Below are 14,630 nucleotides of genomic sequence, written 5' to 3'. Positions count from 1 at the left end.
AGTCTATTAGATTTAAAGACAATGAGGATAACATAATAATAATAACCACAATAAAATGTCTGTAAATAGACACAATAATGGCAATAATTAAACACCAATAATAAGGATAACAATAACAATAAAACATCAATAATAATAGTACTAGTAATGGGCTCGTAATATGCTAATAGTAGTAGTTATAATAATTGGTTTAATAGAGATTCGGCGACGTGCACGGCAATGGAGTGCTATGTTTGAAAAAATGAAAAACATTAAACACATTTAGTTTAAACGAAAATAGATTTTTAAGTAATAATCAATATATAAACCAGGGATGTTTTAAAAGCAACTTACATTTCTGTTGAACATCCAATTCCTGTTGTAATAGCCTAGGTTTAATCCATGTGGGTGAAACGAAGAAAGCAAATACAAACGAGAAAATGTCCACAAAAATTGATGAAAGAGTGTCGGTTCCTTATTAGGGAAGATACAATATTTATTCCTTGTCTCCTGGGATGGAAGCAGCTCTTCTATTGTCCTCCATCCATTCCTCAGTGCTGATGCTTAATTTTCTAACTATATTATCAGGGGACCACCGACGACATCACAACAGAAATACCCTGCAAGTACAAAATCGGCGCGCCAGCCGGTGTGACTGGTACAGAGGGGAAACGCTCCGGTTTCACCAGCTATCTGCGGCTCTACGCAGGGACTTTTTACATTTCTTTCGTTTTGGGGATTTTAACGGAAATCATTTATTTGATCAAGCGGGTTACCGGAGCAAGAACATGTCAGCCACATTTCCCGGCCTGGTCCATGATTCCGAGGTATTTATTTACTATCACTCTTCTTCATTCTTCATTATAAATAACATTAAGGAATATTCTCTATCAGTTATATTAATCACAACTGTTTGTGAGACTACATGCAGATTTAGAGTACAAATCATTGTGAATGGGTCTCCAGAAAACAGGGCTTCGTATATCGTGGGACCGGGGATAGGACTGTCTTGGTGTAATGGGGGTTGTTTTAGTGTGGAGAGAGAGAGGCAGATGAGCCTCCTGTGTGTAAAACCAGTAACAGAAGTGATTAGAACATTATGGTGGCTCATCCTACTCACCTGCCATCCGGCTCGCGTAAAGCTGAGACCGCAGTTCGATAGTAATAATATACAAATAAAAATAGAGCAACATGAGCTCTAAAACGATGAACCCAGCATGACAGAACCGTGAACAACATGCACATACAAACACCATGGGCTCGTGGAATGACATATGCATGTATTTTTTTCTAAGCGTCTTGTGTGTTTCAGTTGTGTCAACGTGTGTGAGAACATGTTTGGGAGACAGCTGGCAGTTAAAGAGATTGTAAATGAAATGACACTGCTGAGATTTTTCTTTCCTTTCTTCCTCTCAGATACGTCATGACGGGTCCAACAGTTATCGTCTGATGCAACTCGGTTGCCTCGAGAGCGTTGCCAACTCTTCGGTGGCCTACAGCTCGTCCTCGCCGCTCACAGCCTACCCCCCGGCGGCCACAGAGTTCGCCTCGCCCTACTTCTCCACCAACCACCAGTACACCCCCCTGCACCACCAGTCCTTCCACTATGACTTCCAGCACTCCCACCCAGCCGTGGGCCCAGAAGCATATGGCCTCAACTCTCTCCACTCCGGGCAGTACTACCAGCAGATTCACCATGCAACACATGGAGATGCAGACTTCATCAACCTGCACAGTGCCCGTGCACTCAAGTCCTCGTGCCTGGATGATCAGCAGAGGCGCGAGTTGGGCTGCCTGGACGCTTACCGGCGACATGACCTGTCTTTGATGACGTCACACGGCGGACAGTATAGCATGCACCACGACCAGAGGCTCCTGCCTGCGGCAGGTCTGGGGCTCCCAACCCCTGGGGCGGATGACCTGCAGGTACCTCCTCTCCTCTTTTGTCTTGTCTTCTCTCCCCTACTCTCCTCTCTTGTCTTCTCTTCCCTCCTCTCCTCTGTTCCTCTCCTCTCCTCTCTGCTCCTCTCCTCTCCTTTTCTCTCCTCTCCCCTCTTCTCAACTCCTCTCCACTCCTTTCTGCTCCTCTCCCCTCCCCTCACCCTCCCCCTTCACTTCTCCCCTCCTATCTTCTCCTCTCCCCTACTTCTCACCTCTTCTCACCTCCTCTCCACTCCTTTCTGCTCCCCTCCTATCTTCTCCTCTCCCCTAATCCCTGCTTCTCTCCCCTACTCCCTGCTCCTCTCCTCTCCTCTCCTCTCCTCTCCTCTCCTCTCCTCTCCTCTCCTCTCCTCTCCTCTCCCGTCATCTCCCCTCCTCTCTGCTCATCTCCTCTTCATTCCTCTCCACTCCACTCTTCTCCTTCTCCTGTAATCCTGATCAAACACCAAGTCTGAACACAGCTGCTGACATTTTTTATCCAATAGCCACACTGGCTATAATGAACTACAAAGTCATTTTCAGGCCCTAACTGAGAGAGAGACAGACACAGACACAGACACAGACACAGACACAGACACAGACACAGACACAGACACAGACACAGACACAGACACAGACAGACAGACAGACAGACAGACAGACAGACAGACAGACAGACAGACAGACAGACAGACAGACAGACAGACAGACAGACAGACAGACAGACAGACAGAGTACTCACCGTGTATATAACCCGTTTAAGAATGGACATTGCCATTGACATTGCCATTGTTCCACCATTTTAAAGTAGTCAACTGGGTCTTGATTCCTATCAGTTGGGAAAAATCAGACAATGAATTAGAACAAAATGTACTACTTTAAAATGGATGTAGTCTCAATGGCGCCCGTGCTGTAACATACGCTATAATGGCACAGATACAAAGATGAGTCCTCTATCTATCTCTATGGTCAGAGTCCGTCTCCGCCCTTTCCAGACACAGACACTAGCCCAGCTCTGTTCCCTCTCACGCGTTGCAGTCCTTTTGAAAAGCAGCAGGAGGAGGGTTCAGTCAAAATAGAAACAGAACATTCCATGTATGACAGTCGATACCTACATTAGGCTAATATTATACTCGATGGAGAGAAATTGAATCAAAATGGGTCAAATGAAGATGAAGTAATCTAGAACAAAAGGAAATATAATAAATGCTGCATTTAAACGGTTAATCTGAGAAATCCACTTCCATTATGCAGTCCACCCTCTACTTTACCCCATATGCACGTGACATATATTTTAACTATTCTTTTAGATGTAAAGAAATAGTGTGTGTGTGTGTGTCCGGCTGGTGAGGCGGTGTGAAGCCGCTGTGTCTCTCTCCTCTGAAAGGCGGATTAAGGGATCCGGGTTCGCGGCACAATGGGTCGCGGGAGCTCCATAAAGCACCGTAGTTTATCCAATTACCGACTTAATGTCAATCAACCGGTTCTTTATGCAACAACATCTGAGCTGCGGCTCCGGTTAAACACGCTACACGGGACAGAAAAATCATTCCTTTATTACAATATTCCGTTTTAAACTGAACAACCAAACTGCTAGGATACCAGAAGTAATTCAACTGGTAGGATAATATATATTTACTCAATTAATCATATTAATATAGAGCTATTGTAGAACTACTTTACTCGTAAGTAATATTAATATAGGTTTAAATTATAACTAATTGATCAATACTATTAATATAGGTTTATGTGATAACTACTTGATTAATAATATGTTTTTATTTAACTACTTGATTCGTAATATTAATATAAGTTTATATGTATATTATTAATTATATTTGTTTTTGTAAATAATAAAACAAATATTTTATTGTCACAAACACCTGATAGGTTTAATGTGTTGTTTTACAGGGTCAGTCATAGTAGTATGATAGGTGTTGTTTCACAGGGTCAGAATAGTAGTATGATAGGCGTTGTTTTACAGGGTCAGTCAAAGTAGTATGATAGGTGTTGTTTTACAGGGTCAGTCATAGTAGTATGATAGGCGTTGTTTTACAGGGTCAGTCAAAGTAGTATGATAGGTGTTGTTTTACAGGGTCAGTCAAAGTAGTATGATAGGTGTTGTTTTACAGGGTCAGTCATAGTAGTATGATAGGTCTTGTTTTACAGGGTCAGTCATAGTAGTATGATAGGTGTTGTTTTACAGGGTCAGTCATAGTAGTACAGCGCCACTGGAGCACATTAGGGTTAAATTCCTTGGTCAAGGGCACATCGACTGATAGATTAATCTGATAACTACTTTATTAATATTGATAAAGGTTCATATTATAACTAGTTCATTAATATTATAGGTGTATAGGATGACTACTTTACTAATAATATTAATATAGGTGTACATGATAACTACTTTACTAATAATATTAATATAGGTGTATATGATAACTACTTTATTAATACTATTAATATAGGTGTATATGGTAACTAGTTCATTAATATTAATATAGGTGTATATGATAACTAGTTCATTAATATTAATATAGGTGTATATGATAACTATTTTTCTAATAATATTAATATAGGTGTACATGATAACTATTTTTCTAATAATATTAATATAGGTGTATATGATAACTACTTTACTAATAATATTAATAACATAGCGTACCATAGCATAGTAAAATAGTCTCCTGGTAGGATCTGTAACAATAATTATTATAATAATGGGGATGGTGTTCTAGATCCAATTGCCTACCATATTTTTTTTTCCTGTTGAATATTCTTCTCTTATTTAGGCTATGATGGTGATGAGGATAACCGATATTGTGATTCTGATTATAAGAATAATGTTTTTATTTAAAGTTCATATATTTCAATATGTGAACCATCTTTGCCACTTTCGTTATGTAGCTTGTTATTAGACCTGTGAGTGGTCTGTTGGTAGGAAGGGTAGAAAGACACACACGGGCCATTAGAATAGGTCTTCGCCCTTCTTTAGAAAATAAAGGCACGTGAACCTGAGTAGAACAGATGCGGTCTGATCCAGCGCGCGCAGAAACAGACATAGCATCTTTGAGAACATAAAGAGATTTTCATGCTCAACAAAAGAGCTGCCACACCTTTCCCCCGTCAGGCTCCCTAACCCTAACCCTTTCTCCTGTTAGACACTTAATGTATGCAAGACCTTTGCGTTTTGTATATTGATTTTATAATCACTTTAGCTTCGGAGTAAAAATATACTATAGAGACAGAGTTTGTTAAAAAGACTTACACGGCCTGTTCCGTGTGGCATGAGATAGACAGCCGAGTGTTTTATTTTAATCAGGGCTGTGTCTGTGCTCGACCGCCTTGCGGCTCACACCGGGGATTAACGGGGTTCTTGTTCCTAGGCCATCATTGTAAATAAGAAGTTGTTCTTAACTGACTTACCTAGTTAAATAAATATAATAGTAATCATGCATTAATAATGTCCAGGGAGAAACAAATGAGAATCAAAAAAGAGACACATTCAGCTCCGCACAGTGCGTCAACTTCAGGATGGGCGAGAACGCTCAGCCCACGGTGGCGTGTGTGTGTGGATATCTGCGCCTACCTGTTGTTACCGATCATAACCACAAATGTGGTAGCATGTAAAACCTGTTAAAAATGCCCGCGTGCAAAGCCTGGTATCAGAATGACTGAGGAACACGGGCTCTGTTTTAAAGGAAGAGTGGGTTAACTGCCTTGTTCAGGGGTAGAAGGACAGATGTTTATCTTGTCAGCTTGGGGATTCGATCTTGCAGCCTTCCGGTTACTAGGCCAACGCTCTAACCACTAGGCTACTTGCTGCCACATTCTTTATTGTTATTGTTCATACGATTATTATTATTATTATTGCTGTTGTTGTTATTATTAATAATGTGACACCGTTTCAGGGCTCCGTCGAGGCGCAGTGCGGGCTCATGCTCAATGGCCAAGGTGGCGTCATCCGAAGAGGTAAGGCACCTTACAACACACACTTTAGACACACATTAACATGAATACCCATCTCCTTCTCTGTCTGGTAAACTGAAGAATCGAACAGACAAGACGGAATCTAAATCAAGTGAAAATATATTGTTGTTGAATTAGCCAATATTATGACACACCACGGTACTATTTTACATTTTCTGTCAGATTGTATTTAAAGTTGTTAAATTAGTATGTGAAATGTCCTGTCATGCATGCAGGCACTTTCACTTCAAACCAGACAATTCTACTACTCTGCCTGAAGCTGTAATGTCGGATTTCCTTCACGCTTTCAGTACAACTTCCATTGTAGAATAGAGTGTGCATAATCCTCTGATCAGTCATTCTCAAACCAACTCTATTATGAAAAGTAACAATGAAAAGAATAAATAAAAATCATATTGCCTAACAACAACAACAAGAAACAATAATATTAATAATAACAATAACAGTTATAGTAATTGTTATAATGACAGCAATAATAACAGTTATAGTTGCTTGATAGTAATAATTACAGCTTTAATAACAGTAAAAGCAGTAATAACATAACTAATAAAAAAATCCTGAAAAAAGGTGGTTTGCTTGATAGCTTGTTTTAAAGTGTTTATGGGATGGCAGGTATCCTAGTGGTTAAGAGTGTTGGGCCAATAACCAATAAGTCGCTGGTTTGAATCCCGAGATGACTAGGTGAATCATCGTTTGATGTGCCGTTGAGCAAAGAACTTAACCCTAATTGCTTCTGTAAATGCATTTAAAATGTCTAAAACCATAGTTTTGGCATTTTATCCATGAAATGTAATACCAATTTATGCCAATTGCCTCTGTTTATAGTTTATCAAAGTGGATTTAAGGTAGCCTGAACATGTGAAAATTGGTTTGGTGTCTCTAGCTTGAACGGTTCAAGAGCTACTGTTGGTATATTATTTTATGCAAAATATACAGTACATACTTATAGTAGATAAACGTTTTAAAATAGTTTACGCTCTAGAGCGGGCAGAATACATGGAATTATAATTCATCTAGAGTTGTGCTTTCACTTTAGCAAGAACAGCTAATAATCATTTAACAGTGTTATCCTTCACAGTAATAACTGAAATGTCTTCTTTATTTCTTTAATTTCACCTTTATTTAACCAGGTAGGCCAGTTGAGAACAAGTTCTCATTTACAACTGCGACCTGGCCAAGATAAAGCAAAGCAGTGCGACAAAAAACAACACAAAGTTACACATGGAATAAGCAAAAGTACAGTCAATAACACAATAGAAAAATCTATAAACAGTGTGTGCAAATGGAGTTTGATCATTTCATAGTGTTGGCCTTCACAGTAATAACCAAATTATGTTTTGATAATTTCATTGTGTTGGCCTTCACAATAATAACTGAAATATGTTTTGATGTCATTAGTAAAGACTTATGACTGTTTTATTATTTGTTATCATTGATAAATTGGAAATGAACTGTATAATGAAATATAGCCTAATGATGCAGAACGAGATAATTCGAACTCTGAAATACTGTTTCTGCTGATTTTAATCCACTAAACTGTTGACACAAGACTTTTCCAGATGTTCAGCGTGGTAAAATTAATATAAATTAAAAAAATGAAAATAAGATAAAAAACAACAACATTTTAGCTCGAGCTTGGTAAGGAGAACAAAGAGCGAACTGCTTTCCTGGAATTTTTACCTGTTATCTGTTGCTGTGATAGTGTTTTTACCTGTTATCTGTTGCTGTGATAGTATTTTTCAGTATTTCATCATCTCCACATCTATCACTCCAGGATTAATGCTAAAATGTAATTATTTTGCCTCTATGGCCTATTTATTTTCTTCCTCCCTACTCTTCTACATTTGTACATAGATTTTTGTATTCTGTTATTGACTGTACTTGTTATGTGTAACACTGTGTTGTTGTTTTTGTCGCACTGCTTTGCTTTATCTTGGACAGGTCGCAGTTGTAAATGAGAACTTGTTCTCAACTAGCCTACCTGGTTAAATAAAGGTGAAAAAAATAAAATAAATAATGTTTACCTTATCACTCTCTGTTGCTGTAGTAGTATTTTTTACCTGTTATCTGTTGCTGTGATCTATCAAATACGTCGTTATTTTTCTGTTATTCTCTAGCTTTACACACGTGTAATTTTCCACTAAGCAGCCTGTATCTAGTTGTTTAATAAACAGTGCAGGTGCGTGTGTGTGTTACTCTGTCTTGGTGTTGTGTTTTGGAGAGTTCTGGAGGATTGATACGGGAATCCCTCCGCTATCACTTTCGGTTAATGGTGTGCAGGATTTAGCCGCGAGCTCCACTGCTCCAACCATCACAACCAATAATCTTTGCTTTACCTCGCGCTCCGGTATCGATAGCTTCTCTCGCCTCCGGCGGCCGCTTTGATATGCTAATGCAGCGCGGCCCGAATTCAGCTGAGATCATATTAATGTTGTTCTTTCTGACGCCGGCTTTGGCGCCATGAATATTCACACAACCTTTTTCAAAAGAAATGTCTCCAGAAACGCGGCTCCTACTTAGAGCAGTGTCTGTGTTTTAATCACCAGTATCCCACCAAGCCTTCAGCATCTGATCAAGCTTATCACCAGACGTGTGCCCTCTACGTGCATGCGCCCTCTCTCAGACGGCTGCTGGGTTTGTGTGGGCTGTGCTGTCTTGTGACAGGTGCTCTAAACATTGTTTTTAAAATAGGAAGAGAATGACATTTGGCCCGTGTCTCTTTTTCTTTAATTTTCGTGGCAAACTTGTAAAAGGCGCTTGATTCCGCGTGTGATCCCGCCGCCGCTCGCGCCGCCGCCCGAGGCTACTCTCCACTGCTTAAATAGCGCTATCGCCTCTGGGCCCACGCGCTCCACCGCACTACCGGCAAAAGCTCTTTTTCCATTGCCCGTGGCAACATAAAATACAAACTACTTTGATTCAAAACATTTTTGGAGGAATTAATATGATGTGAACTCACAGCTTTCAGAGACGTGAGTCTGACTGACAGGCCAGGCAGGAAACTGTCACACAGCTGGACTTCACACACGACTATCACACTCACATACACAAGCACAAGCACACGCACGTGTTTATTTGTTGTGTTACTGTGTTGTGTCTAGGAGGTACCTGTGTGGTGAACCCGACAGATCTGTTCTGCTCTGTCCCTGGCCGTCTGTCCCTCCTGAGCTCAACCTCCAAATATAAAGTCACCATCGCTGAGGTGAAGAGACGCCTCTCGCCTCCAGAGTGTCTCAACGCCTCACTACTGGGCGGAATCCTCCGCAGGTACACACACACACACACACACACACACACACACACACACACACACACACACACACACACACACACACACACACACACACACACACACACAAATGATAACAAAAACACGAACAATAGAGTAAAACATATTTGTATTTTAGGTTCTGATGACAGTTTTACACTCATGAGGTTTTTTCCGAAAGTGATCGGTGTTGTATTGTTGATACTCATGTTTCATTGATAGTGACGTGATTATATATGCTGGGGTTACACATTCATACATGGCAAAACAGATAGGCAAAAAGTAATACAAAGAAAATAGATTTGAAGTGTCTGTCCTATATCTGAGAGATAAACAGATGCCTTATGTTAATTTGACCCAGTTTCTCACAGCAGAAAAATAATCCTGTAGCAACAAGGAATGGGAATTATTATGTGGATTATAATTAATGGGAATGTTTTATAGTGGTTAATTCATTTTTGGTATTGATGTGAAGATGTGATCATGTATTTTAATGCAGAGCTAAGTCTAAGAATGGTGGTCGTTGTCTGAGAGAGAAGTTGGATCGACTGGGACTCAACCTGCCAGCTGGACGGAGAAAAGCTGCCAACGTTACACTCCTCACCTCTCTGGTGGAAGGTAGGAATAATTGATCACTCTATCAATTTACACCAAATAAAACTCATCCTTCTATCAATCTACACCTAAGAAATGTCATCCCTCCATCAATCTACACCTAATAAAACTCATCCCTCTATCAATCTACACCTAATAAAACTCATCCCTCTATCAATCTACACCTATTAAAATTCACTCCGCTATCAATCTACACCTAATAAAACTCATCCCTCTATCAATCTACACCTAATATAACTCATCCCTCTATCAATCTACGCCTAATAAAACTCATCCCTCTATCAATCTACACCTCCTAGTAAAACTCATGACTCTATACTAATAAAATATATGTGTGTGTGTGTTTGTAGGTGAGGCGCTCCACCTGGCTAGAGACTTTGGTTATACGTGTGAGACAGAGTTTCCTACCAAGGCAGTAGGAGAACACCTTGCCAGTCAACACAATGAACCCAAGGAGACCAACGCACGCAAGAAGATGGTGCTGGCCACCAAGTAAGACACACACACACGCACCCTTATTTACTCTTATATATAGATTTTTTTCACTCTTTATTCGATGCACACTTTATTTTATTTATGTGTCAATTAATCCCGAATGGGATTGGTTGCCAGTTGACATGAAAATACACATTTCATTCATTGATTCATTCTGAAATTTTTTTTAAAAAATTCAGAGACACACACACACACTGAACCCTTAACCTCTAACCCCTAACCTGTGACATTTAGGCAGATCTGTAAAGAGTTTCAGGACCTGTTGAGTCAGGACCGTTCTCCTCTTGGCTCCTCCAGACCCACACCTATACTGGACCTGGATATACAGAGACACCTCACACACTTCAGGTACGCGCACACACACACACACACACACACACACACACACACACACACACACACACACACACACACACACACACACACACACACACACACACACACACACACACACACACACACACACACACACACAAATATGCAAAGTCCTAAAAATAGTCAAAGCCACTCTGCTACCCAAGGGTTAGGGGTTAGGGTTAGGGTTAGCTTCTACCCCCAAGTCATAGACTGTTCTCTCTGCTACCCCCAAGTCATAGACTGTTCTCTCTGCTACCCCCAAGTCATAGACTGTTGTCTCTGCTACCCCCAAGTCATAGAATGTTGTCTCTGCTACCCCCAAGTCATATACTGTTGTCTCTGCTACCCCCAAGTCATAGACTGTTCTCTCTGCTACCCCCAAGTCATAGACTGTTGTCTCTGCTACCCCCAAGTCATAGACTGTTCTCTCTGCTACTGCACTGCAAGCGGTACTGATGCACCAAGTCTGGAACCAACAGGACCCTGAACAGCTTCTACCCCCAAGACGGCTAAATAGTAAAATGGTTAACCAAATAGTTAGTAAAATAGTTAACTAAATAGTAAGTAAAATAGTCAGCTACACTTACCATCTGCATTGACTCTTTTTGCACTAACTTTTTTAACTCTTCATATACATTGCTATCACCTCGTATCCCTGCACATAGATTCAGTACTGGTACCATGTGTATATAGCCAAGTTATTACCTCATACCCCTGCACATGGTCTCAGTTTATTTTACCTTTATTTAACCAGGCAAGTCAGTTAAGAACAAATTCTTATTTTCAATGACAGCCTAGGAACAGTGGGTTAACTGCCTGTTCAAAGGCAGAATGACAGATTTGTACCTTGTCAGCTCGGGGGTTTGAACTTGCAACCTTCCGGTGTCCAACGCTCTAACCACTAGGCTACCCTGCCGCCCCCAGTACTGGTACCATGTGTATATAGCCAAGTTATCGTTACTCATCGTGGATTTATTATTACCTGTTGTTTACCAAGCATGTGACACATAACATTTACATTTATTATGGATCTGCTGCAACCAAGGAAGCAGATTGTCTTCCTGGGGTCCGGCAAAATTAAGGCAGTTATACAATTTAAAAAACATTACAATACGTTCATAACATATTTCACAACATATTAAGTGTGTGCCCTCAGGCCCCTACTCTACTACCACATATCTACAACGCAAAATCCATGTGTACGTGTGTGTATAGTGCATATGTTTGCATGCATCTGTGCCTATGTTTGTGTTGCTTCACAGTCCCCGCTGTTCATAAGGTGTATTTTTTACCTGTTTTTAAATCTGATTCTACTGCTGCATCAGTTACCTGATGTGGAATAGAGTTCCATGTAGTCATGGCTCTATGTAGTACTGTGTGCCTCCTATAGTCTGTTCTGGACTTGGGGACTGTGAAGAGACCTCTGGTGATATGTGTTGTGGGGTATGCATAGGTGACTGAGCTGTGTGCCAGTTGTTTAAACAGACAGCTTAGTGCTTTCAACCAGCTTCACTACTAATGTCTGTGCTTAGGGTTATATAATGTGTATTTATATGTGTGTGTGTATTCTCCAGTCTGATCACCCATGGGTTTGGGACTCCGGCGGTGTGCGCAGCTCTTAGCACCTTCCAGACCGTTCTCAGTGAGATGCTCAACTTCCTGGACAAACAATCTGCTGCTGGGAACCATGGGAAAACCTCAGGTCAGGAGACGGAAAAGACCGGAAACGCCCGTAAAAACAGCGAACCGCTCAATAAAGAGGAGAAAGCTGAAAAGACAGAGTAACCCCTTCCCTGTGCCTTGGGAGGATGAGCTATGGAGGCAGATATGTTTATTAATTCTGAACAACAGGAAATAGAGACATGGACTTCTGGTCACCGCCATCTGGGAGCCAACGGGAGAGGAGCACACTGTTCTTCCTTCAGCCTCCACCTGAACAGTGCAATTAATGCCATCAGAGTGTTTACCATTTTAGAATTGTGAGACTGGGGTCTGGGGTTACCATGTTGGTGAGACTGTGAGGCTGGGGTTACCAAGTTGGTGAGAGTGTGAGACTGGGGTTACCATGTTGGTGAGAGTGTGAGACTGGGGGACCATGTTGGTGAGACTGTGAGACTGGGGTTACTATGCTGGTTAGACTGGGGTATGGGGTTACCATGTTGGTGAGAGTATGAGACTGGGGTTACTATGTGGGTGAGAGTGTGCGACTGGGGTTACTATGTTGGTGAGACGGGGTCTGGGGTTACCATGTTGGTGAGAGTGTGAGACTGGGGTTACTATGTTGGTGAGAGTGTGAGACTGGCGTTACTATGTTGGTGAGAGTGGGGTTACTATGTTGGTGAGACTGGGGTTACTATGTTGGTGAGAGTGTTAGACTGGGGTTACTATGTTGGTGAGAGTGTGAGACTGGCGTTACTATGTTGGTGAGAGTGTGAGACTGGGGTCTGGGGTTACTATGTTGGTGAGACTGGGGTTACTATGTTGGTGAGAGTGTGAGACTGGGGTCTGGGGTTACTATGTTGGTGAGACTGGGGTTACTATGTTGGTGAGAGTGTGAGACTGGCGTTACTATGTTGGTGAGAGTGTGAGACTGGGGTTACTATGTTGGTGAGAGAGTTAGACTGGGGTTACTATGTTGGTGAGAGTGTGAGACTGGGGTTACTATGTTGGTGAGACTGGGGACTGGGGTCTGGGGTTACTATGTTGGTGAGAGTGTGAGACTGGGGTTACTATGTTGGTGAGAGTGTGAGACTGGGGTTACTATGTTGGTGAGAGTGTGAGACTGGGATTACTATGTTGGTGAGAGTGTGAGACTGGGGTTACTATGTTGGTGAGAGTTTGAGACTGTGGTTACTATGTTGGTGAGAGTGTGAGACTGGGGTTACTATGTTGGTGAGAGTGTGAGACTGGGATTACTATGTTGGTGAGACTGGGGTTTGGGGTTACTATGTTGGTGAGAGTGTTAGACTGGGGTTACTATGTTGGTGAGAGTGTGAGACTGGGGTCACTATGTTGGTGAGACTGGGGTTACCATGTTGGTGAGAGTGTGTGACTGGGGTTACTATGTTGGTGAGAGTGGGGTTACTATGTTGGTGAGACTGGGGTTACTATGTTGGTGAGAGTGTTAGACTGGGGTCTGGGGTTACTATGTTGGTGAGAGTGTTAGACTGGGGTCTGGGGTTACTATGTTGGTGAGACTGGGGTTACTATGTTGGTGAGAGTATGAGACTGGGGTTACTATGTTGGTGAGATTGTGAGACTGGGGTTACTATGTTGGTGAGCGAGTTAGACTGGGGTTACTATGTTGGTGAGATAGTTAGACTGGGGTTACTATGTTGGTGAGAGTGTGAGACTGTGGTTACTATGTTGGTGAGAGTATGAGACTGGGGTTACTATGTTGGTGAGAGTGTGAGACTGGGGTTACTATGTTGGTGAGAGTGTGAGACTGGGATTACTATGTTGGTGAGACTGGGGTCTGGGGTTACTATGTTGGTGAGAGTGTGAGACTGTGGTTACTATGTTGGTGAGAGTGTGGGACTGGGGTTACTATGTTGGTGAGTGTGAGACTTGATTACTATGTTGGTGAGACTGGGGTTTGGGGTTACTATGTTGGTGAGAGTGTTAGACTGGGGTTACTATGTTGGTGAGACTGGGGTTACCATGTTGGTGAGAGTGTGTGACTGGGGTCTGGGGTTACTATGTTGGTGAGAGTGTTAGACTGGGGTCTGGGGTTACTATGTTGGTGAGAGTGTTAGACTGGGGTCTGGGGTTACTATGTTGGTGAGACTGGGGTTACTATGTTGGTGAGAGTGTGAGACTGGGGTTACTATGTTGGTGAGATTGTGAGACTGGGGTTACTCTGTTGGTGAGCGAGTTAGACTGGGGTTACTATGTTGGTGAGAGTGTGAGACTGGGGTTACTATGTTGGTGAGAGTGTGAGACTGGGGTTACTATGTTGGTGAGAGTGTGAGACTGGGGTTACTATGTTGGTGAGAGTGTGAGACTG

General features: G+C 41.9%; 1 protein-coding gene across 1 annotated transcript; it reads left to right on the top strand.

The window, feature by feature from the left end:
- Positions 1-750: 750 nt before the first annotated feature.
- LOC139415454 (transcription factor AP-2-delta-like) lies at positions 751-12,534 on the top strand. Its single transcript, XM_071163540.1, has 8 exons — positions 751-806; positions 1,396-1,905; positions 5,811-5,871; positions 8,991-9,156; positions 9,657-9,775; positions 10,123-10,264; positions 10,502-10,615; positions 12,199-12,534. The coding sequence occupies exons 1-8, from the start codon at positions 768-770 to the stop codon at positions 12,407-12,409; spliced, it is 1,362 nt and encodes a 453-aa protein (XP_071019641.1). The 5' UTR covers positions 751-767; the 3' UTR covers positions 12,410-12,534.
- Positions 12,535-14,630: the final 2,096 nt, after the last annotated feature.

The sequence above is a fragment of the Oncorhynchus clarkii genome, chromosome 8 (assembly GCF_045791955.1).
Source record: "Oncorhynchus clarkii lewisi isolate Uvic-CL-2024 chromosome 8, UVic_Ocla_1.0, whole genome shotgun sequence".
Taxonomy (NCBI): domain Eukaryota; kingdom Metazoa; phylum Chordata; class Actinopteri; order Salmoniformes; family Salmonidae; genus Oncorhynchus; species Oncorhynchus clarkii.
The sequence above is the reverse complement of the archived record's forward strand: the minus strand, read 5'-3'. Positions and strand labels throughout refer to the sequence as shown.

Excerpts from the sequence above, each read along its gene's own strand:
- LOC139415454 (XM_071163540.1), top strand. The coding sequence starts at position 768 with ATGTCAGCCACATTTCCCGGCCTGGTCCATGATTCCGAG. Across the intron at positions 807-1,395 it reads GCCTGGTCCATGATTCCGAG|ATACGTCATGACGGGTCCAA; the intron begins GTATTTATTTAC and ends TCTTCCTCTCAG. Across the intron at positions 10,265-10,501 it reads AAGATGGTGCTGGCCACCAA|GCAGATCTGTAAAGAGTTTC; the intron begins GTAAGACACACA and ends TGTGACATTTAG.